The sequence below is a fragment of the Staurois parvus genome, unplaced genomic scaffold (genome assembly GCF_062004578.1).
Source record: "Staurois parvus isolate SC_StPar_1 unplaced genomic scaffold, SC_StPar_1.0 ptg001590l, whole genome shotgun sequence".
NCBI classification, from domain to species: domain Eukaryota; kingdom Metazoa; phylum Chordata; class Amphibia; order Anura; family Ranidae; genus Staurois; species Staurois parvus.
In genome coordinates this window covers 570,581-597,415 of record NW_028319386.1, presented here as the reverse complement: position 1 = coordinate 597,415, position 26,835 = coordinate 570,581, and the positions used below count along the sequence as shown (strand labels likewise).

General features: G+C 44.8%; 1 protein-coding gene across 5 annotated transcripts in view; it reads right to left on the bottom strand.

The window, feature by feature from the left end:
• The window catches only part of LOC149435179 (complement C1r subcomponent-like), a 100,746-nt gene that overhangs the window by 29,522 nt on the left and 44,389 nt on the right, over window positions 1-26,835 (bottom strand). For 2 of the 5 annotated variants that reach the window (XM_089662943.1, XM_089662941.1), the window contains exons 4-9: window positions 13,402-13,707; window positions 13,112-13,295; window positions 9,044-9,260; window positions 6,566-6,752; window positions 4,743-4,886; window positions 4,051-4,247 (exon numbers count right to left, since the gene is read on the bottom strand). In XM_089662943.1, coding sequence (XP_089519069.1) covers window positions 4,051-4,247; window positions 4,743-4,886; window positions 6,566-6,752; window positions 9,044-9,260; window positions 13,112-13,113 — 747 coding nt within the window. In that variant the 5' untranslated portion in view covers window positions 13,114-13,295; window positions 13,402-13,707. Of the gene's footprint in view, window positions 1-4,050; window positions 4,248-4,742; window positions 4,887-6,565; window positions 6,753-6,872; window positions 7,124-9,043; window positions 9,261-13,111; window positions 13,296-13,401; window positions 15,152-26,835 lie in introns of those variants that run through there. The other 3 variants (XM_089662945.1, XM_089662944.1, XM_089662946.1) reach the window with 3 other exon arrangements.

Sequence of the window (26,835 nt, the reverse complement as noted above, 5' to 3'; positions counted from 1 at the left end):
AAGCTTATTATTAGGTGCAAATTTCAGCCCTTTATCCAATAAGTCCAGTTCTTGTGGTGAAAGTTGTCTGTTACTAAGATTAAAGATGCCTTTCCCTGTTACAGCCTTCTCTTTTTTGGGTTTATTGGCCCTTTTGCCTCCCCTCTTTCCTCTTCTTGAGCGCTTCTCTTGCGCGTGTGTCCCTCTCCTAAAAAATGAACCGGTGTTGGGTTATTATCATACCTATCCCCCTGATACTTAAAATTGCTTGCAGAAGGTGGATAGTCCGTATTATTTCTTGATGGTGAAACAAAATGATTTGTTCCATATTGCAGGGCTGGTGGTCTAGATCTTGGATTTCTCCAGCTGTCACGTCTAGACCATGTTCCACGGTTAGCCCTTGGGAGTATTGGTATGTATTCATCCTGACATTATGATGGGAATTCTTATATTGATTTTGATGGTAAACAGGTTTTTTATGTTGATTGCCCCCATATCCCTGATTATCAAGTGACATAGTTATCACTTTGTATATCACTTTATCTAGATACAAGCACTTTGTCACTGGAGTTTTATGCTCATCTATGTGCTATTTCTATGATGCGTATATGTAATTATTATTTATGAAACGGACACGTTTTCATATCACTAAGTCACTTTATTTCAGCGTGCTTCTGTTATTTGATATAAGTGCAAACATTTGCCTTTAAGTCTTTTATATTGTTATTTTAGCGCTACACCCTTTTTATTATTATTTCATTCGGAGGTTTTATGTGGTACCTTTTGGTGTTTAGCAGCTTTTTTAGGCTTTGAGCGCTCGCTTGCCCTTTTTGGTTACAATACACCTACCATTCGATTTTTAGACTGATCATTTCTTTGTGAGTGGGCAGCAGGAGATCAAATACTTATTTCCTTCACTGTATAGGCCGTATACAGTATATGCCAAGTAGGCACCACAATACAAGGTACGTTCCAATAAGTACCAATATCTAAATATAAATTTATGCCGCGCTCCTCCTCTTAGTGATACAATCTAAAAAATGTGCTCATTAAATAAAGTAATATTTCATATTAATAGGAAAAATTAATAATAGCGCCTATGGTCAAAATTATATAACTTACTAATAGTGTACCAGCTGCAAAAAATCACCATATATAAAGTGTACCAATAAATAAATAATTTGCGCTAGTAAATGTGTATAAATATATAAATGTATATAAAGAAATCATCAAATCATAAGTCCAGAAAAAAAAATATATATGCCAATACCACAAAAAAATATAAAAAAAACTTTTAAGTGCAAAAAACTTTTGTGCAAAAAAAGTGTCTAAATATGAAAAAATTTCACCAAAAAACCTTGATAATATAATGGCAGATCATCCATAAATATATCTTCAGAAACGGAAACTCTGCAACACACCGATCCTCATCGATCGAAATAACAGGATGAAAAACTTTATAGTTAATCGAAAATCCACTTCTCCAATAGATAAAGGACCACCTTCAAACGTATCCATGGGGGGAAATATCATCCGCTCCGTGAGGACGTCGATGACGAAACGCGTAGGGCGGAGCTTGATTGATGTGACGTCATTACGTTTTTGGCTGCCAGCTACTGCGCATGTGCTGAGTAGCCAGGCTCGTTTATGTGATTGCTGTTATGCTGTTGATGCTGGTGTCGGCTGGGACACCTCTTGAGTAAGTGCAATGAGTACCTAATAAAGGAATTGGTTTTTATAATATTGCACCATGAAGTCTTTCTGTTTCTCTCGAGTGCTTGGCATTTCCCCCCATGGATACGTTTGAAGGTGGTCCTTTATCTATTGGAGAAGTGGATTTTCGATTAACTATAAAGTTTTTCATCCTGTTATTTCGATCGATGAGGATCGGTGTGTTGCAGAGTTTCCGTTTCTGAAGATATATTTATGGATGATCTGCCATTATATTATCAAGGTTTTTTGGTGAAATTTTTTCATATTTAGACACTTTTTTTGCACAAAAGTTTTTTGCACTTAAAAGTTTTTTTATATTTTTTTGTGGTATTGGCATATATATATTTTTTTCTGGACTTATGATTTGATGATTTCTTTATATACATTTATATATTTATACACATTTACTAGCGCAAAATATTTCATATTACCAATAAACTGTGATGTAAACTGTAAAACAATCAAATGTGATCAAAAACTAAAATGTGACATGCAGTGATAAACATATACAAATAATAAATCTCTGTGGATAAGTAATATAACCAATGAAAATGTGACTTCCAGTGCTCAACATAAGTAAATAATTATACAAATATTAAGTCTCTGTGAAAAAATATTGTGACAATTCCCAGTGATTCAAATTCCAAGTGACTTCTTTAGTGAGATTAGGGTGTACGCTCACCTCCAAGATAGCCTATGATAGGTTAATAGTGCTTTTGTTCACTTTAAAGGAACTTTAGTGATGTGCTATGATAGCCTTACGTTCCAATAAGTAGACAAACACAAGGACCCTGACAGATATCCAAGACAATTCAAGTAAACATAGAATTGAAAAGTATCTCATGAGAGATGCATATGTAACCTGACGTAACTTTATCCAGTTGCCGACCGCAGATAGCCGAAGGACAGCTACACTGAGGCTGACCAGTTCTGGGAGGGCATCATATGACATCCTCCCAGAACGTGCTCTCCGGCATGCCCCTGGCAATCTCCGTGATCGTTGTGTCCTACGGACACAGCTGATCACGTGATGTGGTGAAAGGACAATCACAGCAGCCTTTTACCACGTGATCAGCCATGTCCAAAGACACACTGATCACAGGGAAATGCAATTGCTGGTTCACGGCTGCACTTTTCTCTCGCTGTCAAAGCGTGAGGAAAGTACTGCCGAGAACCGGCAGTTGTCAGAGCAGGGATCAGCACCAATCATCAGGGTGGTGCTCCGCTTTAAAAACATTTGATTTTGCCCAATTTGCCCAGAACTAATGCACATGCAGTTTTATTACATTAAGCGCTATGCAATACTTTCATAAATACCCCCCTAATTAATCATCCTCTTCTGAATACGTTACATTATATCAGCACTTGTTAAATGAGGGTATTTGTCAGACTGGATAGAATACAGACACGGAGGAGAAACCCCACAAAACTATATGTACTACAAATCTTAAAATACGAAGTCTCAAATGTGTAAAAATGTCAAAATCACAACAGGTATACATTAGAAAAATAAAATATGCACACCCTTTAATAAGGACCTGAACTCAACTGATTTGCTATCTTATAGGAAACATCTACCTGGCACTGTGCTGTTAAGCAGCACCCTGAAAGTTTTTTACCTTTTGTGCTAAATTTCCCCTGAAGAATAGCAGTGCATTTCCTGTGCCTTGATCCTCATAGCTGCATATCTGCAGTGTGCGATGATCTAAGGCACTGATGCCTATGACTGATAGTCCCAGGAAATTTGGAGTTCTATTTGGTGATATCACTATTCTGATGATCACTGTTCTCTTTGCTGGAGAGGAAGCTGTTCCTGGTGACTTGTAGTACAAGGATCTCTTTGCTTTATTCTGTGGATCTGGGCTTCCTCAACAAAACCTGCTGTTTCTTGACCATTCTCTTACCAGTCTTTAGCTATCCAGTCATCAATAGACAGCTCTGACATGAGGAAGCAAAACCCTGCCTCTACTAAAGATGGCCGCCTTCACACAGAGCAAAGTATGGCAAGTTAGTAATGAGGGAACATCAGAAGTAAGAAGGCCATAGGAAATATTATTGACTATTCCTTTGCCCTCTTCTTGCCTTTTTGAGAACAGCTTCCACAGTTGAGGTCCTGCTCAAACGTGATCCTAAAGCTGGCCACACGTCTTCCAATTTGCTTGCACAATATCCATTAGGTTTACCAACAGCTTTCTAGCATAAGGACTTGCCTGATTATTTAAATAGGTCTTTGGACTGCTCAGCTCTTGGTAAATGTTAAGGAGTAGGTACTGAGCTTGTAAAATAATAATACACATTAAGTGGCCAGCTTTAGTCAGTAACATTGGAATGTAATGAAGGTAATAATTATAGCCTCACCTTTAAAGTGTCATTGGGACATGGAGCCCGCGGGTGAAAGTCTATGTCAAAGGTTTCCACGAAAGAGATGGAAATGTGGAACCCTTCTTCCACGTGGATGCTGTAGTTGCAGTTGAAGTCTGCAGGGTATGACTTGGGGTATCCTGGGCTGGAGATGTATCCAGATTCCTCCGTGAACAGCTGACTGCTACAATCCACTGAAAGAGAAGACATAATATACAGATCTGTCCATCTATTATCCTTTTTATAATGTTCCATAAGGAGCTTAAGGGTCCCAGAACAAAAGACACGCTGGCACTTGGGGCTCCAGAACAATGACACACTAACAATTCGAGGTCCAGAACAATGACATACTGACAATTGGGGGTCCAGAACAATGACACAATGACACTTGAGGCTAAGAGCAATGACACGCTGACACTTGGGTGTCCTAGAACAATGACACACTGATACTTCGGTGTTCTAGGACAATGACACACTGACACTTGGAGGTCTCAAAACAATGACACACTACCACTTGGTGTCCTAGAACAATGACATACTGACACTTGGGGGTCCGAAACAAAGACACACTAACACTTGGGGGTGCACAAAAATTACACACTTTGACACTTGGAGGTCCCAGAACAATGACACAATGACACTTGGGGTCTTGTCTAAACAAAGTCGAACATCACTGATATCAGACATACCTTTGCAGGTTCTCTTGTCATTCTGTAGTTTGTATCCTGGCAGACAGGAGCAAAAGTAGCCCCCTATATAGTTGTGGCAGAAACGCTGGCATGGTGGGGTCCATGACTCACTGTTATCATTGGGAAGAGCACACTCATCATTGTCTACAGGGGGACAACAGAGGGTGCAAGATGAAAAATTAGAACATTGCAATACATGTTTAAAAAGCATGCACATGGAAGATAAGAAACACACCACAGCAGGGATTGGTTGTCCTTAGAATGCTTATCAAATGTTTATACAACTTTTCCCTTGAGAGGTGTTCTCATATAGCAGACTTGGGTATTTTTTATCATCGTTGCTGACATAAGGGTGAAGGTGTTATAAATCTGTCTGTTCTTCCATCCATATCCCTGGGCATGCTCATTTCAAGTTTTGTTGATAGACATAGGGCTATATTTATTATAATGGCACCTGTAGGCCAGTGCCTAGGCCAAGAAGTTTGTAGGAGGTAGCAGTTGATGGGTGCAGTTGTCCTGTCCCCTTAGCAGAAAAACACCCACAAAGCAGAATGTTTCCACCACCATGTTTGACAGATGGTGTTCTTGAGGTCATAGGCAGCATTCCCCCTCCTCCAAACACAGCGAGTTGAGTTGATGCCAAAGAGCTGGATTTTGGTCTCATCTGACCACAACACTTTCCACCAGTCCTCCTCTGCATCATTCAGATGTTCAGTGGCAAACTTCACACGGGCCTGGACATATGCTTTCCTGAGCAGAGGGACCTTGCGGGCACTGCAGGATTTCAGTCCTTGTCGGCGTAGTGTGTTACCAATTGTTTTCTTGGTGACTGTGGTCCCAGCTGCCTGGAGATCATTGACAAGATCCTCACGTGTAGTTCTGGGATGATTCCTCACTGTTCTCATGATCATTGACACTCCACGAGGTGAGATCTTGCATGGTGCACCAGACCTAGGGAGACTGACACTTGTTTTGTGTTTCTTCCATTTGTGAATGATTGCACCAACTGTTGTCACCTTCTCACCAAGCTGCTTGGCCATAGTTTGGTAGCCCAGTCCAGCCTTGTGTAGGTCTACCATCTTGTCCCTGACATCCTTGGACAGCTCTTTGGTCTTTGCCATGGTGGAGAGTTTGGAATCTGATGGTTTGATGGCTCCTGTGGACAGGTGTCTTTTATATAGGTAACACAATGAGATTAGCAGCACTCCCTTTAAGAGACTGCTTCTAATCTCAGCTTGTTACCTGTATGAAAGACACCTGGTAGCCAGAAATCCTGCTGAATGATAGGGGATCAAATGCTTATTTCCCTCATGAACATGCAAATCAGTGCATCATTTGTTAAACATGCATTTCTTTTGAAGTTTTTGTTGCTATTCTGTCTCTCAGTGTTACAATACACCTACCATTGATTGGTGTTTTTTTTACACTGATCCTTTCTTTGTGAGGGGCAAACATTCAAAATCAGCAGGGGATCAAATACTTATTTCCTTCACTGTATGTCCATGTGGCCATATTATGTCAATGCCGTTACAAACATTCTTTCCTCTTTGTATATGTTCAGCTGCAATCAGGGAATGATTGGCCCAAGAATTACAGCTGCCTTCCGGGTTCGAATGAACCCATGTTGGGTCCAAGTCCAACATCATCATTAGTCTAAAGCAGCGTGATGTCTAAATATTGCCCTGAAAAGATGGTATGACATGATAAAATGCAAATCACCAACTACTCCAATCAACTATGTATATAGTCTTCACAACCAGAGAGGTGTAAGGAACAAAATCAGATTATCCACAAAGCATCCTAAGCAGAAGCCCACTACCTACCCACTGCCTGGTAGTAGGCTTGGAATCCTGGGTAAAGGATGGTGGAGCCATGCTCCTCATTGGAAAAGTCAGACTGGAATTCAAGTCTCATTTGTTTGCCTTCAGAGACAAAAAGACGATGACCAGGGTGAGATTTAGACTTTGGTGGACCACAGAACTGCCCCAGTTCCTTGTTGTCTGCCCAAACCTGAAGAAAAAAGATTGGGATAAAAGTGGTGAGTGCAAAGTATGAAGCTGATTGCAAAAACGTGAAAACTTCAAGAAAAGTAATTTCTGCATTTTCTCACTTATTTAAATTGAACCTCACCTTGAGTTAGGGTGTTGGACTTCAAACTTGGTGGATGTTTCAAGGGAATTAGATGATTACTGAGGCAGCTCTTTTATGACTGATGGGACTCCTATAGGTTCCCTGGGAGAGTCAGTGTATGTGAAGTGAAATGAGTACCAAGCCATAGGGATTGGTCTAGATACAGCATAATATTTGTTTGCCACAAAAAGGGAGTCTATCAAGAGTTGGGTAATGTTTGGGTTTAATTCACAGTAACCTGTAGATAGAAAGTTCATTAAGTCAGGTTGTCTGGTAGCAACAGAATTGAGGAGGTAGACATGTAGACTGGCAATGCTGAGCAATCCTATGTCACACAGACTAACCAAACTGAAACAGTTGCTGTGGTTTATCCTGTTATCTCAGCAGTTGTTCAACAGAGAAGTCATGTCTAAGAAGTAAAATATTAGGGCTGCCAAGACCTGCGCAGATAATCACATTGAAAAAAATAAATTAAAGGTCCAGTTAACATCTAATCCATTTACAATACATACATCTCAAACCCTGATGAAAGGAATGTTTTTGGACCCTTAATGTTTCTTTTGATTGTCCCTGCTGACCCTTACTGGAATAAACTAGTATCTGAGTCTTTTAGTAGTTGTGTGGCACTTCAATCAGCTGATGGGTGACAGGCTACCTCGGCCGTGGCCATAGTGAGCAGTCGAGCTGACCCCCAAAATGAACGGACCTTTTTGGACAATACGGTCCTATGTGTGGGTGGTGGGTGGAGACCGACCCCTTCCTGGCTGACCAGCATCACCCCCTCACTTTCAGGGGTTCCAGACACTGGCCTCACCTATCTCAGGCTCAACAGCCAGGGGACACTTGCAGAACTCTCACTCTCTTCTAAGCAGCATTCTGATTGACTAAAGATACCACAAGGCTGAATGTGAATGTTCTTTACTTGAAAAGTTCAATAAACTACATGGCTCTTCGTGGGTCACAGACCCCAACACAGTTCAACAGCATTACGGAACACTTGGTCCTATGCCCTGCCGGTGGCTGCTCATGTCTCTGCAGGAAGGTTCTCACTCTCTGTAGGCCTGCTACTCTTCCTGGGCAAGGAGGGGAAGTACAGAGTGATAGACCAACTCTCCAAAGTCTTTCTCTAGGCCTGCACTGACCTGCTGTAGTTGTCTCCTTCTCTCTTGGGGTTAAGATGGGGAGCCCCGGGCACCCTGCCCCAAATAGATGTCTCTTCCGTCTGCCTCACCTCCCTTCCTGGTCCTGCCTTATCTCCCAGGGGGAGGAAGCACCTTAAAGGGAATCCAACTCTACTACCTGCAAACAAATGCACATTACATGACAATCTGAGGAGACCAAGCAGATCCTCTGGAGTGTAGAAGCTGCCTGCCCAGGAACCAGATCACCTACATCAACATCCTTACATTAAAGCTGAGTTCCAGTCAATCTGTAAAAAAATGAGTCAGCAGCTACAAAACCCGTAGTTGCTGACTTTTAAAAAAACAGCCACTCAAATGTCCCTCGATCCTGTGGTGTCATCCACACAGCCCATTTTACTGACTGTCTTGTGTGGCTCCGGCATCTTCAGTGTGGGCAAGCTTGCTGATTCATAGCCGTGAGCCTGCTGAGCATGTGCGAGTAGCGCTGCACTTTCTGAATGGTTCTGTAGTCTTCTGGGATGCATCACGTGTCCAAGAAGACTATGGGGAGGGAGGAGACAACTTCTGCAGCGGGAACGAGTACTCGAAATTGACAGGAAGAATTCTTAACGGGGAGTGTGGATCCAGTCCTTAAAGTGGAGCTTCCCCTTTTGGGTGGAGTTCTGTGTTAGGAATGTATAGTAATACAAATAAGATAACCTTGCAGTTCCAGAGCTATCTTTCACTTTCCCTTATTAGTAAAATATGTGGGGACAGGAATGATGAACATTTTGACCTAGCAGCAGTTGGGTCCTGTGTGCAAGCTGGTGGATTCTCCCATGTTTGGTTGGGGTTCCTACAAGAACACACTGGTTTCTGGCCATAACCCAAGAACATAACGGTAGTTTGATTAGTGTCTACCTGGATGGCCCTAAATGTGTGTCTGTAGGATTGTGGTAAGGACATTCATTTTCTTCCTGGCCTGTAAATATTATTAATAAAAACAATAAGGAAAACACATTTCTTAGCATGTATATGTGCCTTTGATACCTTAACAAAGTCATAGGTACAACCATCTGATGGCTCGATGTCAAATACAAAGAACTTCAAAGAGATGTGGTATCCATCGGGGACGGCAATATTCCAGGTGCTGTGATTGTTGTTGGGATATGTTTTAGGGTAATTGGGGGACGCGATGAGCCCATATTGAGATCTCTTGGCTGGAGAGCAGGAGATACCTCCAAGAAGAAGAAGCACCAAAAAGAACCTAGACAACAAAGGCAAAGGTTTCATACCTGCAACAATTATGATTGGTGCCACAAAGGAAGAACTTGTTAGCAGTTTATTGTTGTCATTGGGAAGCTCCCCCTCACATACAGTGGGGCAAAAAAGTATTTAGTCAGTCACCAATTGTGCAAGTTCTCCCACTTACAAAGATGAGAGAGGCCTGTAATTGGCATCATAGGGAGACCTCAACTATGAGAGACAAAATGAACACAATGAACACAATGAACAAATCCAGACAATCACATTGGCTGATTTGGAAAGAATGTATTTGCAAATTATGGTGGAAAATAAGTATTTGGTGAATATGAAAAGTTCATGTCAATACTTTGTTATATATCCTTTGTTGGCAATGACAGAGGTCAGACATTTCCTGGAAGTCTTCACAAGGTTGGCACACACTGTTGCTGGTATGTTGGCCCATCCTCCATGCAGATCTCCTCTAGAGCAGTGATGTTTTGGGGCTGTCGCTGGGCAACACGGACTTTCAACTCCCTCCAAAGGTTTTCTATGGGGTTGAGATCTGGAGACTGGCTAGGCCACTCCAGGACCTTGAAATGCTTCTTACGAAGCCACTCCTTCGTTGCCCGGGCGGTATGTTTGGGATCATTGTCATGTTGGAAGACCCAGCCACGTTTCATCTTCAATGCCCTTGCTGATGGAAGGAGGTTTGCACTGAAAATCTCACGATACATGGCCCCATTCATTCTGTTCTGTACATGGATCAGTCGTCCTGGTCCCTTTGTGGAGAAACAGCTCCAAAGCATGTTGCCGCCACCCCCATGCTTCACAGTAGGTATGGTGTTCTTTGGATGCAACTCAGCATTCTCTCTCCTCCAAACACGACGAGTTGAGTTTCTACCAAACAGTTCTATTTTGGTTTCATCAGACCATATGACATTCTCCCAATCCTCTTCTGGATCATCCAAATGCTCTCTAGCAAACTTCAGACGGGCCCCGACATGTACTGGCTTAAGCAGGGGGACACGTCTGGCACTGCAGGATCTGAGTCCCTGGTGGCGTAGTGTGCTACTGATGGTAGCCTTTTTACGTTGGTCCCAGCTCTCTGCAGGTCATTCATTAGGTCCCCCCCCGTGTGGTCCTGGGATTTTTGCTCACCGTTCTTGTGATCATTTTGACCCCATGGGGTGAGATCTTGCGTGGAGCCCCAGATCGAGGGAGATTATCAGTGGTCTTGTATGTCTTCCATTTTCTAATTATTGCTCCCACTGTTGATTTGTTCACACCAAGCTGCTTGCCTATTGCAGATTCAGTCTTCCCAGCCTGGTGCAGGTCTACAACTTTGTTTCTGGTGTCCTTCGACAGCTCTTTGGTCTTCACCATAGTGGAGTTTGGAGTGTGACTGTTTGAGGTTGTGGACAGGTGTCTTTTATACTGATAACAAGTTCAAACAGGTGCCATTGATACAGGTAATGAGTGCAGGACAGAGGAGCCTCTTAAAGAAGAAGGTACAGGTCTGTGAGAGCCAGAAATCTTGCTTGTTTGTAGGTGACCAAATACTTATTTTCCACCATAATTTGCAAATAAATTCTTTCCAGATCAGCCAATGTGATTGTCTGGATTTGTTTTCTCATTTTGTCTCTCATAGTTGAGGTCTCCCTATGATGCCAATTACAGGCCTCTCTCATCTTTGTAAGTGGGAGAACTTGCACAATTGGTGGCCGACTAAATACTTTTTTGCCCCACTGTATATGACAACAGGGCAAGAAATGAGTGGGAAGGTGCCACCGGGGCAGGAAGACACAGACAGCAATAAAAAAAAAAATCAATCGTTCAAACTATTTCCTACTTATGAAAACAGTGTTTTTCTGCTTTCTCTGTCCCTGTCATGCTCACTCTCCCCAGTGAATGCTGGCACTTTTGAGTTTTACCTGGCAGCTCTCCTGATTGGAATGGCTTTAATTTCAAGGAGCATGTGGCTTAGTGTTCGAGCAATGCACCAAGCCCAGCTCCATGCTGGTTCTTAGCTGTATCCTCGTGCCAGTTATCTTTGGAACCTGCCACTTCAGTCTTCGTGCCTCCTTAGTTCCACTGCTCCAGTGTCCGGGTGCTTCATCTGTGCTTGCCTCCAGCCCTTTGCGGGTTTCTCTGTTCCAACTCAGCAGTCCAACTACACAGTACCTTTGACTCCAGTGTTCCCTGAGATTTCAGTGAACCCCAGAACATCATGTGTCATCTACTGACTCCAGCATGTCCCTGTGCATCCATTGACTACAGTGCATCCCAGAACATCCAGTGTCTTCTACTTATCTCTTCTCACCCGTACGCACCCCATGACTGCAGTGCATTACAGAGCATCCTGTGTCTCTACTGACCCCGAGCATCCCAGAGAATGCATCATCTTTTAGTGATCCCTGTGCACTCCTATGCACCCCATGACTACAGTGCACCCCAGAGCATGTGGTGTCTTCTAGTGATCCCTGTGCACTCCTATGCACCCCATGACTACAGAGCACCCCAGAGCATGCGGTGTCTTCTAGTGATCATTGTTCACTCCTATGCACCCCATGACTACAGTGCACCCCAGAGCATGTGGTGTCTTCTAGTGATCCCTGTGCACTCCTATGCACCCCATGACTACAGAGCACCCCAGAGCATGCGGTGTCTTCTAGTGATCATTGTTCACTCCTATGCACCCCATGAACACAGTGCACCCCAGAGCATGCGGTGTCTTCTAGTGATCATTGTTCACTCCTATGCACCCCATGACTACAGTGCACCCCAGAGCATGTGGTGTCTTCTAGTGATCATTGTTCACTCCTATGCACCCCACAACTCAAGAGTGCCCAAGAGCATATAGTGCCTTCTAGAGATCCTGCTCACCCCTATGCACCCCATGACTGCAGTGTAACCCAAAGCATTCTGTGTCTCTACTGACCCCTGTGAAACATTTGCGACTCCAGAGGAGGCCAGAGCACCCAGTGTCTTCTAGTGATTCCTATGCATCCCGTGACTGCAGTGCACTATAGAGCATTCTGTGTCTCTACTGACCCCTGTAACTCCAGAGGACCCCAGAGTATCCAGTGTCTCTAGTGATCCCTGCTCACCCCTATGCACCCCATGACTGCATTGCATCCCAAAGTATCCTGTGTCTCTACTGACCCCTATGCACCCCATGACCAGAGGCGGACTGACCATTTGGAAACTTGAGGAGCAGAAATAATAGTCTCACATGTTAACAACCCCCAGGTGACTTTATAGGAATCTTAGAGGCATCTAAACTATATATTTCATATCTACAAATAGACTGGATATTTTTGATACAGGGATAAATCTGTCTGAAACAGCCAGTACTGGGTCCCCTGTATTGCTGGGCCCCATAGCACTCACATGGTCTGCTATGGCTGTAGTTTTACCGGCAGAGATTTTACAGCTCATTTACTAAACAGGATTATAAAATACTTTTAATTTTGCATTAATAGCCCTTCCCTAAAATGTTCTACCTTTAAAAGACAATAAAACGTATTACCAACTACGAATGGGAGAGTGTAAGCTCTATGAGGGCGGGGACTGGTATGATATGTAAATTGCTTCATAAAACAATTGTTGGCGCTATTAAAAAAGCTACAATAAATAAATAAACATTAGGATATAATTGTATCATTTGAACACAAGGACAACGTTCGGTGTTCAAAATCAGGGATATTTCTGGACAAATGATTTCTGAAATTCCTAATTCTGGAACTACTGGTAGCTACACCGATGGAACCTCTGAACAGATCATTTCATCCTATTCTGTTCTGCAGTCTATTGCATCTCATCCATGCTAATTGTAAATAATAAATATCTGTTCCTTGCCATGGTAATACTTACATTCTCTGTTCTCTTGCGCGTTTATTCCTTAGAAATGAAAGTTTCAGCAGCAAACAGCGGATGGATCGGGAAGGGGGGAGGGGGTAGAGAAGAGGAGGAGATCAGAGGGGTGCCCAGAACAGTAATGAGCCAAAATTTCTGCTGGAGTTTCAGTCTCTGTCCCTCAGTCCTTTGCTGACCTCTGCTGTACAAACAGAGAAGCCAAGGAAATTATTGACTTAAAAGTGTTACTAAACCCACAACAGTACAATCAGTCCTTATATACAGGAAAGCATGCTGGTTATACTCACTGTGGAGCCAAAGGGGTTAATCCTCCGCATTGTCTAGCAAGCTGTTTGATCCTGTCTTCTCTGCCCATCCTCTTGTTGAAATGACCACCTGCTACAGACTGAATCCGAGGTCACAGGCACATGCTCAGTTTGGTGCGTGTTGCTAAAGAGATTTTTTTTTTTCTTGGGAGGGTGCATGTGATCAGCACAGGGCCAATCAGCACTGTCCAGAGGTTCAGGGGTTTCACATCCTCCTAGAGCAGAAAGAAAACTCCTCCTACAAGCTTTAACCAGTGCTCTGCTGAAGTCACCAGACTGCTCTTACTGCTGATGAGAAAAGGTATTTAGCAGTTTAGATTTACTATAATAATTGCATTTCCATGTAGTGTACTGTGGGTGACCAGATATAGTGAATGCGGGGTCCGGGGAGAGCGGATATAGTGAATGCGGGGTCCGGGGAGAGCGGATATAGTGAATGCGGGGTACGGGGAGACCGGATATAGTGAATGCGGGGTCCGGGGGGACCGGATATAGTGAATGCAGGGTCCGGGGAGAGCGGATATAGAGAATGCGGGGTCCGGGGAGAGCGGATATAGTGAATGCAGGGTCCGGGGAGACCAGATATAGTGAATGCGGGGTCCGGGGAGACCAGATATAGTGAATGCGGGGTCCGGGGAGAGCGGATATAGTGAATGCAGGCTCTGTGGGGACCAGATATAGTGAATGCGGGGTCCGGGGAGAGTGGATATAATGAATACGGGGTCCAGGGAGACCAGATATAGTGAATGCAGGGTCGGGGGAGACCAGATATAGTGAATGCAGGGTCCTGGGTTTAGTAACATTTTAAAGTGGAATTAAACTATCTCATTTAACATTAACTACTTATAATCCTTATGCTGCTAGTATTAGTAAATAGATAGGAAGGTGTTATTTTAACTTGTGTTAAAACTTTTTTTTTTTTTACATTTCTTCAGTTGCTTCCTGGTTTCTGGCCTAGGTCAAAATGATGTCATATATCCTAGGAGTCTCCATAGGGGGGAAGGGCTTTCTCAGCTAAGCACTCCCTCCTGCCTGCATGCCTGAGCTAAGGACAGATGGGTTGCAGGAAGTAAATGTTACATGAATCATCTGCCCTTACTCAAGATGGCCGTGACAAGAATCGCCAGGGGGTGTTTTTCAAAGTGATCCTAAAATCTAATAAAGCATGGAGACATGGATGGATGAGGGAGTTTGCTTTGAATATTAAAAATGCAATAAACAGCGGTTTCAGTTTGTGCTACTCAGATACAGTTAAGTTCCGCTTTAACTTTTAATGTTTAATCACTTCCCATGCGGCCCATGTATATAAACGGCCGGATGGTGGCAGTGCAGGGGCGGGTGGCTGTTTATAAATGGCCTCCCTACTCTCTGCTTGTGCGCGTTCCCTGGGAGCGCGCAGCAACGCGATCTGGTGCCCGCTGTGTCCTCCGGACACAGTGGAACACCGATCATTGTATAGGACCTCTGTGTGAACTCCCGTTCATGTGATCACTGATTGGCCAATCAGTGATCACATGAAGAGTGGTATGCAAGATGTCACTTCTGACATCATTGCTGACTACGTGTGAAATCTGTGAATGATCACAGAGATCACATGGTACAAGGCTGTTGTGAATAGCCCTGTACCATGTGACAAGCTGTGACCAATCACAGCTCACACAGTATTTTTCAATGGCTGCAATAATTCAGCCAGAGAGAAGGAGAAATTATTGTATTTACAGCCTTTATGGGTGTAAAAGCAATCAGTGTAAAAAAAAAAAATCATCACCCCCCACATGTAGTACAGTGTCACCATGGTGACACTGTACTGTTAGGGTGACTGTAAAAAAAAAAAAAAACCCAACAAATAATATAAAAAAAATAAATAAAAATGTAAAAAAAAAATTATAATTTTTGGTTATAAACGAATTTAGGTTTTTTTTTAATAAAAAATATAACTGAATACATTTTGGCCAAGATTTATAAAGAAAGATTATTTATTTGCAAAATGTTATTTTTTTTTCAAAATTTTTGGACTTTTTCATTTATATAGCAAAAAAAAAAAATAAAAATCCCAGTGGTGAATGAACACCACCAAAATAAAAGTTTTATCTGTCTCAAAAAAAAAATGGTAAAAAATTCATATGGGTACAGAGTTGCATGACCGCGCAATTGTCATTCAAAGTGTGATAGCGCTGAAAGCTGAAAATCGGCCTGGGCAGGAAGGAGGTGAAAGCGTCCGGACTGGAAGGGGGGGAAAGCGTCCGGACTGGAAGGGGGGGAAAGCGTCCGGACTGGAAGGGGGGGGGGGGAAAGCGTCCGGACTGGAAGGGGGGGGGGGAAAGCGTCCGGACTGGAAGGGGGGGGGGGGGGAAAGCGTCCGGACTGGAAGGGGGGGGGGGAAGCGTCCGGACTGGAAGGGGGGGGGGGGGGAAGCGTCCGGACTGGAAGGGGGGGGGGAAGTGTCCGGACTGGAAGGGGGGGGGGAAGTGTCCGGACTGGAAGGGGGGGGGAAGTGTCCGGACTGGAAGGGGGGGGGGGAAAGTGTCCGGACTGGAAGGGGGGGGGGGGAAAGTGTCCGGACTGGAAGGGGGGGGGGGGAAGTGTCCGGACTGGAAGGGGGGGGGGGGAAAGTGTCCGGACTGGAAGGGGGGGGGGGGGAAAGTGTCCGGACTGGAAGGGGGGGGGGAAAGTGTCCGGACTGGAAGGGGGGGGGGGGAAAGTGTCCGGACTGGAAGGGGGGGGGGGGAAAGTGTCCGGACTGGAAGGGGGGGGGGGGGAAAGTGTCCGGACTGGAAGGGGGGGGGGGGGAAAGTGTCCGGACTGGAAGGGGGGGGGGGGAAAGTGTCCGGACTGGAAGGGGGGGGGGGAAAGTGTCCGGACTGGAAGGGGGGGGGGAAAGTGTCCGGACTGGAAGGGGGGGGGGGGAAGTGTCCGGACTGGAAGGGGGGGGGGAAGTGTCCGGACTGGAAGGGGGGGGGAAGTGTCCGGACTGGAAGGGGGGGGGGGGGAAGTGTCCGGACTGGAAGGGGGGGGGGAAGTGTCCGGACTGGAAGGGGGGGGGGGGGGAAGTGTCCGGACTGGAAGGGGGGGGGAAGTGTCCGGACTGGAAGGGGGGGGGGGAAGTGTCCGGACTGGAAGGGGGGGGGAAGTGTCCGGACTGGAAGGGGGGGGGGGGAAAGTGTCCGGACTGGAAGGGGGGGGGGGAAAGTGTCCGGACTGGAAGGGGGGGGGGAAAGTGTCCGGACTGGAAGGGGGGGGGGGGGGAAGTGTCCGGACTGGAAGGGGGGGGGGGAAGTGTCCGGACTGGAAGGGGGGGGAAGTGTCCGGACTGGAAGGGGGGGGGGGAAGTGTCCGGACTGGAAGGGGGGGGGAAGTGTCCGGACTGGAAGGGGGGGGGAAAGTGTCCGGACTGGAGGGGGGGGGGAAGTGTCCGGACTGGAAGGGGGGGGGGGGAAGTGTCCGGACTGGAAGGGGGGGGGGGAAGTGTCCGGACTGGAAGGGGGGGGGGGAAGTGTCCGGACTGGAAGGGGGGGGGGAAGTGTCCGGACTGGAAGGGGGGGGGGAGTGTCCGGACTGGAAGGGGGGGGGGGAAAGTGTCCGGACTGGAAGGGGGTGAAAGTGTCCGGACTGGAAGGGGGTGAAAGTGTCTGGACTGGAAGGGGGGGAAAGTGTCTGGACTGGAAGGGGTTAAAGGTCAATTCAACTTTCAGTTTAAATCGACTAAATAGATTCTTGGCAGATCCTGTTGCGTTGCCTAGGGCAGCACAAAACATAATACATTACTGCTTCCAATGGTAGTGTAGTGGTTGACTTAAGAAATAGACGCTAACCAGCCCCTGCACTCCAGTCCCTGCAGTGGATTCTTCACCTGGCTTTTGCCCTCCAGCACTGCCATCTTTGATTTTGGAGCTTGCTGTGACTTCCAGATGTCTCTTAGCCGCCCCACCACTATGCAGGAACATGGCAAGGCAGCGCTGTGAGACTGGTATTGCAGGTTCCTTGGACCTGTAAAGTGTCCCAGGAGGTTGCAGGTGAGGGATGCCATTTGTTGCCTAGGCAGTATTGAGGAAGTTAGATGTGGGGGCGAGCATGTGAATGGGTGCAGAATGGTACTGTGGCAGAGATCACTTGCGGTGTGTCCCGCATACAGTATATATGTGGGGTGTGTCCCGTATACGGTACATATGTGGGGTGTGTCCCGTATACGGTACATATGTGGGGTGTGTCCCGTATACGGTACATATGTGGGGGGTGTCCCGTATACGGTACATATGTGCGGGGTGTCCCGTATACGGTACATATGTGCGGTGTGTCCCGTATACAGTATATATGTGGGGTGTGTCCCGTATACAGTATATATGTGGGGTGTGTCCTGTATACAGTATATATGTGGGGTGTGTCCCGTATACATGTGGGGTGTGTCCTGTATACAGTATATATGTGGGGTGTGTCCCGTATATATGTGGGGTGTGTCCTGTATACAGTATATATGTGGGGTGTGTCCTGTATACAGTATATATGTGGGGTGTGTCTCGTATACAGTATATATGTGGGGTGTGTCCCGTATACAGTATATATGTGGGGTGTGTCCCGTATACAGTATATATGTGGGGTGTGTCCCGTATACAGTATATATGTGGGGTGTGTCCTGTATACAGTATATATCTGCGGTGTGTCCCGTATACAGTATATATGTGGGGTGTGTCCTGTATACAGTATATATGTGGGGTGTGTCCTGTATATGATGTCACATTTGGGGTATATTGTGTCCCGTATACAGTATATATGTGGGGTGTGTCCCGTATACAGTACATATGTGCGGTGTGTCCCGTATACAGTACATATGTGGGGTGTGTCCCGTATACGTTATATATGTGGGGTGTGTCCCGTATACGGTATATATGTGGGGTGTGTCCCGTATACGGTATATATGAGGGATGTGTCCTGTATACGGTATATATGTGGGGTGTGTCTCGTATACAGTATATATGTGGGGTGTGTCCCGTATACGTTATATATGTGGGGTGTGTCCCGTATACAGTATATATGTGGGGTGTGTCCCGTATACGGTATATATGTGGGGTGTGTCCCGTATACAGTATATATGTGGGGAGTGTCCTGTATACAGTATATATGTGGGGAGTGTCCTGTATATGATGTCACATTTGGGGTATATTGTGTCCTGTATACAGTATATAGGAGTGCAGTGTGTCAGATGTATCTAGCGCTCTGTATATAGAAGTAGGGTGTATACTGGGTGTGGGGGGGCCCGTGCTCAGTGTTGGACCTCGGAGGCGGGTCCCGGAGGATTTCTGGGGGTTCAGTCAACAGGTCATAGTCCCTCCTCCCAGTGTCTCCCTTCTCCCAGCACTTCCCCTTCCTGGCCACTCCGGGGCGCAGCTTCCCCAACTTCCCCTCCAGACACCCTGAAAATACCAGTCACTTCCTGCCTGGTCTCCATGGTGATCGGTCTTCCAGGAGGAAATCCATGGTGATGGGACACTACAGGAGGAGCTGAGTGTTGCTGCCCTCTAGCGGCTCCTGTGTGCATTACATCAGGGAAATGTCAGCACAGAGAATGGCCAGGAGATTTATGTCATCCAAATACACAGAACAGCTTTATTGTATTATAATTATTGGGATTATTAATATTATACCGATTATTATTATTACAATTAATATGAAGAATTAGAATCCTATTAATACATTCAAATAAATAAAATGACATTTTAATAACATTGTATGAATATAAATAGAGTCGTATATATTATTAATACAGGGAAATGTTGTCAATGTGATATAATAGGATCCAATCCAATGCCGCCTTGGCTGGATCCCAGATGAGCCAATCACAGTAAAGCAGGCTGAACAGAGGCTGCGGATTGGTCTCACACACACACGCACTCACACACACTGTGGTCACATGACCTCCCTCACTATGGTCACATGACTCAGCAGACTGCACAGGCTGAGCAGTCAGTTGTTTTCTCTCACCAGAGACAGCTGCTTCCTTACAGAGCTCCTGTGACTGATTGCTTTGTATCTCATTGCACTCAATCTACAGCCATTGGAATCGACTTTCCATTTATATCCAGCGATCCACAGTGATCAGTAACTGCTGATTTCTGTATTTCTCATTTCTAAAAAAAAAAAAAATGAGAAGTAGAATTGTTGCAGTGATTGTTATTCTGTTGCTCCCGTGGGGAGTACACAGAAACGACATCAAAGACTCCCCAGAGACCTACATGGAGGGGGGGGGAGCATGAAGATGATGGGGGAACACCAAAATTTCATCAAAGACTCCCCAGATAGCCGCATGGAGGAGAAGGAGAAGGAGAGGAGCATGAAGGTGATGGAAGAACAAATGCCGGAAATGGTCAGAAAATTGGAAAATGAGCCCCCAGAGATCCGCATGGAGGAGAACAAAAAGATGACAGAGCAGCCAATGGAGGAAACGGTCAGAGAATTGGAAAACGAGTCCCCACGACCCATCGGCTGGTTTTCACTTCTGGCCACCACTACATTCTGGTTTAAGGGGACAGTCCTGATAAGTGTTCTCATTCTGAGGTACATCCTGCGCAGAAATGACCTGACCACAATATTAGCTCAATATTTGATGTTCCTGGAGCTGATTGAATTCTTTTATCAACTGGTACAGCAGGGGGACAGCTTTAGAGAACACAGTCCTAGGAATAAATACCGGAGATTGGTACCAATGGAAGGTTACTGGGCTCCAGTCTGTCTAGTCCAAAGGGTGGGCGGTCTTAGAGAGCACAGTCCCACCCATGCTTATAAATGCTAGTGATTGGTACCAATGGATGGTTGCTGGGCTCCAATCAGTTTGGTCCAACAGCTGGGCAGACTTAGAGAACACAGTCTCATACATGCGTTTAAATGCTGGTGATTGGTACCAATGGATGGTTGCTGGGCTCCAGTCTGTCTGGCCCAAAGGGTGGGCGGTCTTAGAGAGCACATTCCCACCCATGCTTATAAATGCTAGTGATTGGTACCAATGGATGGTTGCTGGGCTCCAATCAGTTTGGTCCAACAGCTGGGCAGCCTTAGAGAACACAGTCTCATACATGCATTTAAATGCTGGTGATTGGTACCAATGGATGGTTGCTGGGCTCCTGTCAGTCTGGTCCAAACGGTGGGCGGCCTTAGAGAGCACAGTCCCACCCATGCTTATAAATATTGTTGCTGAGCACCGGTTAGAATGCTGGCTGGGGCTTATCATTCTGCTGGTATTGCTCCTAATACATTGCAAGCCAATCTATCAAATGTTCCGACCAACGAGTAGCAAAATGATCCCACCAACGAGTGGCATCATTCTGTCAGCAAGTGATGACACCATCCCACCAAAAAATGAAAATGCGGACAACACTACGGATGAAACTGACATTCCCATTTCCAGCATCACACCTCAGGATTCCCTCAGTGCTCACCTACGCCAGCAAATGAAGAAGGGCAAGCCAAAAATGAGCAAGCAAGAAGAAACCCCACGGAAGACATTATCCCGAGTGTCATCATTCCACCAAAAAGTGAAAATGCAGACAACGCTATGGACAAGACTGGCTTTCCCATTCCCAGCGTCGCACCTCCTAGAGATCCCATCCGTGTTCACCTACAGGGTTTATGCCGGCAAATGAAAAGGCACAGGCCAACCAAGGAGTTCAGGCACCGTGAGCTCAATCTACCAGAGAGTGACACCATCCCACCGGAAAATGAAAATGTGGACAGCACTACAGATCATACTGATGTTCCCAGGGTTGCACCTCCTAGGGATCCCATCCGTGTTCACCCTTCCAGCACATCAACAAGAGATTTACTCTTTCCAGCATTAAATAACACTTTACCATCAACGACTTCTGGCGTCTTTCCAACAAAAGACATGATCCTACGATCGAGTTCTGGCAATAGGCGAGAATGGACAACCATGACTGTCCATCCCAGTGTCCAATCCAGAGGCGAAATTCCTAGGGATACCACCCATTTTATCCTACAGAAATTATTGCGGCGACGGACCAAGCGTAGACCAAACAAAAAGGCCCACCATTAGTCTTAAAGCAGAACTATTCTTTTCTTAGCTCCAGTGCTGAGGTGTACCGGAGCTCCCCACCAGCCACTGACATCTTCACCCAGGCAGCTTTTGGGTACTAATCTCCAGACATTTTAATTGGCTGGGCTAAGGTGGCTTCATTCTCGTGCAGGCGTGGGAGTTCAGTCATCCTGACATTGATGAAATTCTGCACTAAGCTGCACAGGTGCAGTTAGTTAGGAATTCACCAAACAAAAAAAAAGATCTGCAGGAGTAGCATGGAGGACCACTAGTCTATGCGGGGACAAAGGCAGATTGGACAACATGAAGCACAGAAGGATGGTGTAGGGAGCGGAACTCTAGCCTGTTGCCTCTGGAACCATGTGCATGCCTCTTACCCGAGCATCTGAGATATCTGCTGACCAGGTGACCCCATAGGCAAACAGACGTCCCCCCACTTTGGGAAATGGTGGCTTCCACTTAGGATGTTTAATAGAACTTGTCTGTAGGTTTGGGGTATTAGGGGCCCTAGGCTTGTGACTGAACTGGGTCCCTAGCTTAGGCCTGGCCTTGGAGGTTGAAGTCTCAGAGAAACAAAAGGAATGCTTCTTGGCTTCAGAGGTGGGAGGAGTCGTCCCAGCTTGAGGCCATTTCTGTTGAGGCCAATGAGAACTCTGACTACCAGTGACATCCTTTATGAGGTTGTCTAAGGGTCAGGTTGGGGGCACAGAGGAGACCTTCACCATCAGAAGACATGAGCACGAAGCGTTCTTCACATCGCCGCTCCACAGACCAACATCTCACACAAAGTTCTCCTCATGTTCATAGACAGGACACTCGTGGGAGATGGAAAACATCAACAAACCCATCCACCGAATAATGTACAGCTGAAAACATCACCTCTAATCTCTACTGGATATCACTGATTTCCCCTGCTTAGCGGAGGTGGGCCTTGTACATCAGAGGTCGCATATGGGCAGCACAGAGGCTTAGTGGTTAGCCTTGCAGCACTGGGGTCCTTGGGTCAAATCCTGACCAGGACCCTATCTGCATGGAGTTTGCATGTTCTCCCTGTGCATGTGTGGGTTTCCTCCAAAGACATGCAACCTTGTGTTGGTGGTGTAGTGGTTAGCATAGCTGCTTTCCAACTAGCTGATCTGGGTTTGATTCCAAGCCAACGCAATATCCAAGATGGCGGCTTCGCCTCCTTAGTATTGGAATGATAATACTAATATTATTTATAGCAATGATAATAATAATTCCAACAATATCGACAACTATCATGATAATAATAATAATAAAAATTATATGTCTAATGATAATAATCCTAATAATGGCAATAATAGTATTAACCGCTTAAGGCCCGCCCACCGTACATTTACTGCAGGGCGGACCCTGTGTGCAAAATCATGTATATACAGTTGTGTTCAAAATAATAGCCGTCAGACATCACTAACCGGATCAATCACTGTTTTTGGTGGAAATGATATTTCTACATGGCAAATAATTTCCTAGCAGGTGTAGTAGAGTAATAGAAATCCAACAGACCCAACAGTCATGACATGCATGCTGCTGATTCTGTGTCATTGAATCACTCATTGAAAGGGGCGTGTTCAACATAATAGCAGTGTGGAGTTCTATTAGTGAGGTCATTCAGTCTTTGAAAAACAGGTGGCAATTATTGCCCTTATTTAAGGAAGGAAGGCAGCAAATGTTGTACATGCTGGTTACAGTGCATTTCTCTCTGAAATTCTGAGGAAAATGGGTCGTTCCAGACATTGTTCAGAAGAACAGCGTACCTTGATTAAAAAGTTGATTGGAGAGGGGAAAACATATAAAGAAGTGCCCCAAGAACAAGCAGGAACTGAAGACAGTTGCAGTAGAGGCCTGGCAGAGCATCACCAGGGATGAAACCCAGCGTCTGGTGATGTCTATGCGTTCCACACTTCAGGCTGTAATTGACTGCAAAGGATTTGCAACCAAGTAGTAAAAAGTGAAAGTTTGATTTATGATTATTATTCTGTCCCATTACTTTTGGTCCCTTAACAAGTGGGAGGCACATATGCAAACTGTTGTAATTCCTACACCGTTCACCTGATTTGGATGTAAATACCCTCAAATTAAAGCTGACAGTCTGCAGTTAAAGCACATTTCATTTCGAATCCATTGTGGTGGTGTATAGAGCCAAAAATGTTAGAATTGTGTCCATGTCCCAATATTTATGGACCTGACTGTATATATATATATATATATATATTACAACACACAGTATGTATCACATAGCCCCAGTGTATAGTATATACTATTTATATATTTAAAAAGATATGAAAATTGCCCCAGTGGACAACATATATATTGTTACTAGGCAGAGTCCATAGCAACTTCAGAAAACCACAACTCTTCCCCGCAGTATACACCAGACTGAATGTACAATACAGATATAGAAGGATCATATTCCCCGCAGAGAGGTAAATATAAACATGTAGCTCTAAATTCACCGCTTTGTGGGAATATGATTATTAGGACCCGTGGTGTACACCCAAAATACACAGGACCCCCATTATATGCCCCGCCCCTCTTCCTCCTGCCATTCCCCCATCCCAGGTTGCTGATGCCAGTAAATCCTAACTATGGTCCTGAAAACTGACAGGACAATATAAAAAAAAATATATAATTTTGTTTACATTTTTTGTTTACAGATTGCATGGATAACCCATAATAACAGCTCACAGTGCTTGGCAACAGTACAATGTCCATAGCAACAATGTACAACATATATAGTTTCAGAGACACCAATCCATTACTAGAGAACACGCCTCTAGATGTCCATGGAGAGCCCATAGCAACCAGGAACAGTCCATAGCAACAGCAAAAAAAAACAAACAAACAAACTCTCCCCCCACAGTATACACCAGACTGAATGTACAATACATACATATATATATGATCATAATCCCCCAAAAGAAGGAAAAATAAAACTTTAGATCTAAGTTCACTTCTTTGTTGGGATATGCCACTAAATCTCAGCCATGTTTCTGAAAATAAACAAAATACTGAAAACTTTTTTTTTCCTCTATAGATTGCATTAAAAAAAAAAAAAAAAAAAAAAAAATCAGAACAACATCAGCTAAGAAATCACTCTGTAATTGTAAGTAATGGTAACTTCATGACCAAATCTGTCAGCTGATCACAGTGATGGAAAGCTTCCTCCAGTCCCTAAGGGATCCTGTGCATTTGTCACACCTCAGCCACAGCTCAACCAGATAGAGTTTCAAAACACTTTACACCTCTGCTGCAAAAGTGGCAGTTGGACCCGGTTGCAAAGCACTGCAGGCGCACTGTGATGACATCACACTGCAGGCAGAAGCACAATGATGACATCACAGTGCAACCTGCAGAAGTCTAAACGTGGGCTGCAGGCAGTCAGTCTATTTCTGACAGAGCAGGAAGGAGGTTGTGTTTCTTGTGTATCCAGAGAGAGTTTGATTTCTTGGAGAACAAACCGAAGACTTACAGAAATGACCCGAAGACTTCAAATCAACCGATCCGTCCCGATATTCACCACCAGAGAGGAACCTGCAGAGAACAGACCGGATATGGAAATTAAGCCCCACCCCAGCAGATATTCTGCCCAACTTGCCCATCAGAATTCCACCCCTGAGGGCGAGCGTCGGCCATTTTTTGGCCGGGTTGCGGCTCTTTTCCGTCGTCTATTCCGTCGAGGAAGAAAGAAATACAACATTGTTAGGGATCCAGAAGGTAAGTTTTAGGATCTATACAACATACAAGCTGGCTGAACAAATCCATTTTATTTACAGGAGTTACATTGTATCTTCTTATTGGTAAACAGCATCTCATATACCCCGCCCCTAATTATACCCCCTATTCCCATTGGTGGCCGGCGGCTCATACTCCGCCCCATCACTGTGTATCCAGTAAGGATACAAGATCATTGGTGTGCAGTGTTGTATGACGGAGTCATTGTCAGTCACACTATCACAGCACTGACAATGGGAATGAAGGGGGATTACCGGCTCATACTCAAGTAGGTTAAAGTGCATCTATAGACAAAATGTATTGTTTGGGGTTTAGAAAGGGTGGTGAGGAGTTAGAAGCCCTGTCATATCTTCATTGTCAGCTGTGTCCCCTCTGGGGGGGTCTCACCCCGATATTTCTCCATTATCCCAGAAATTGAAAGTGAAGTGGCAGCCAATATAGCAGAAATGTAAGCATTGCTCTGGGTTAAGCCGCTGCCACAGCTGAGCTGCACATTCTAGCAGCAACCAATCACAGCTTTCCTTTAAATCATGGCTGCTCAACCTGTGGCCCTCCAATTGTTGCAGAACTACAAGTCCCATGAGGCATTGCAAGCCACTGACAGTTACAAGCATGACTCCGAAAGGCAGAGGCATGATGGGACTTGTAGTTCCGCATTAGACAGAAGGCCTCAGGTTGAGCACCCATGTATTAAATTTTAATAATAATAAATCACTCTAAAACCCAAAATCCCGTATCAGCACACTTCACCCCTACCCTTAGAGGTGTACAAAATATACAAATAATATGCTCAGTGATAATAATAAATGATAACCCTTTCCCCCAATTTGTGCATATAAATCAAAAAGTCCTTGATCAAATAACTCAAAAGTTTTTGAAAAAACAAATGTCCCTTTAAAAATCCAAAAATGTCCAAAATATCCAAAAAGTGATAATCTCCTCAATGTCTTGCAGAAACTTGATTTACCTCAAACAAAACAAAAATAAAAACCACATAGTGCATTATCCTTAATGTATACAAATCATATAAATCATCCAGTGATAATTCACCCAAGTGAAATAAAGGGTGTAAACAGCAAACATGTGCCAATACACTATATACAGTCATGGCCGAAATTGTTGGCACCCTTGATATTTTTCCTGAAAATCAAGTATTTCACACAAAAAAGGTATTGCATTAACACATGTTTTGCTATACACATGTTTATTCCCTTTGTATGTATTGGAACAAATATAAAACAGAGGCAGAAAAGCAAATATGACATAATGTCACACAAAACCCCAAAAATGGGCTGGACAAAAGTATTGGCACCCTTAACTTAATATTTGGTTGCACACCCTTTGGAAAACATAACTGAAATCAGTCGCTTCCTATAACCATCAATAAGCTTCTGACACCTCTCACCCGGAATTTTGGACCACTCTTCCTTTGCAAACAGCTCCAGGTCTCTCTTATTGGAAGGACACCTTTTCCCAACAGCAATTTTAAGATCTCTCCACAGGTGTTCAATGGGATTTAGATCTGGGCTCATTGCTGGCCACTTCAGAACTCTCCAGCGCTTCTTTGCCATCCATTTCTGAGTGCTTTTTGACGTATGTTTGGGGTCATTGTCCTGCTG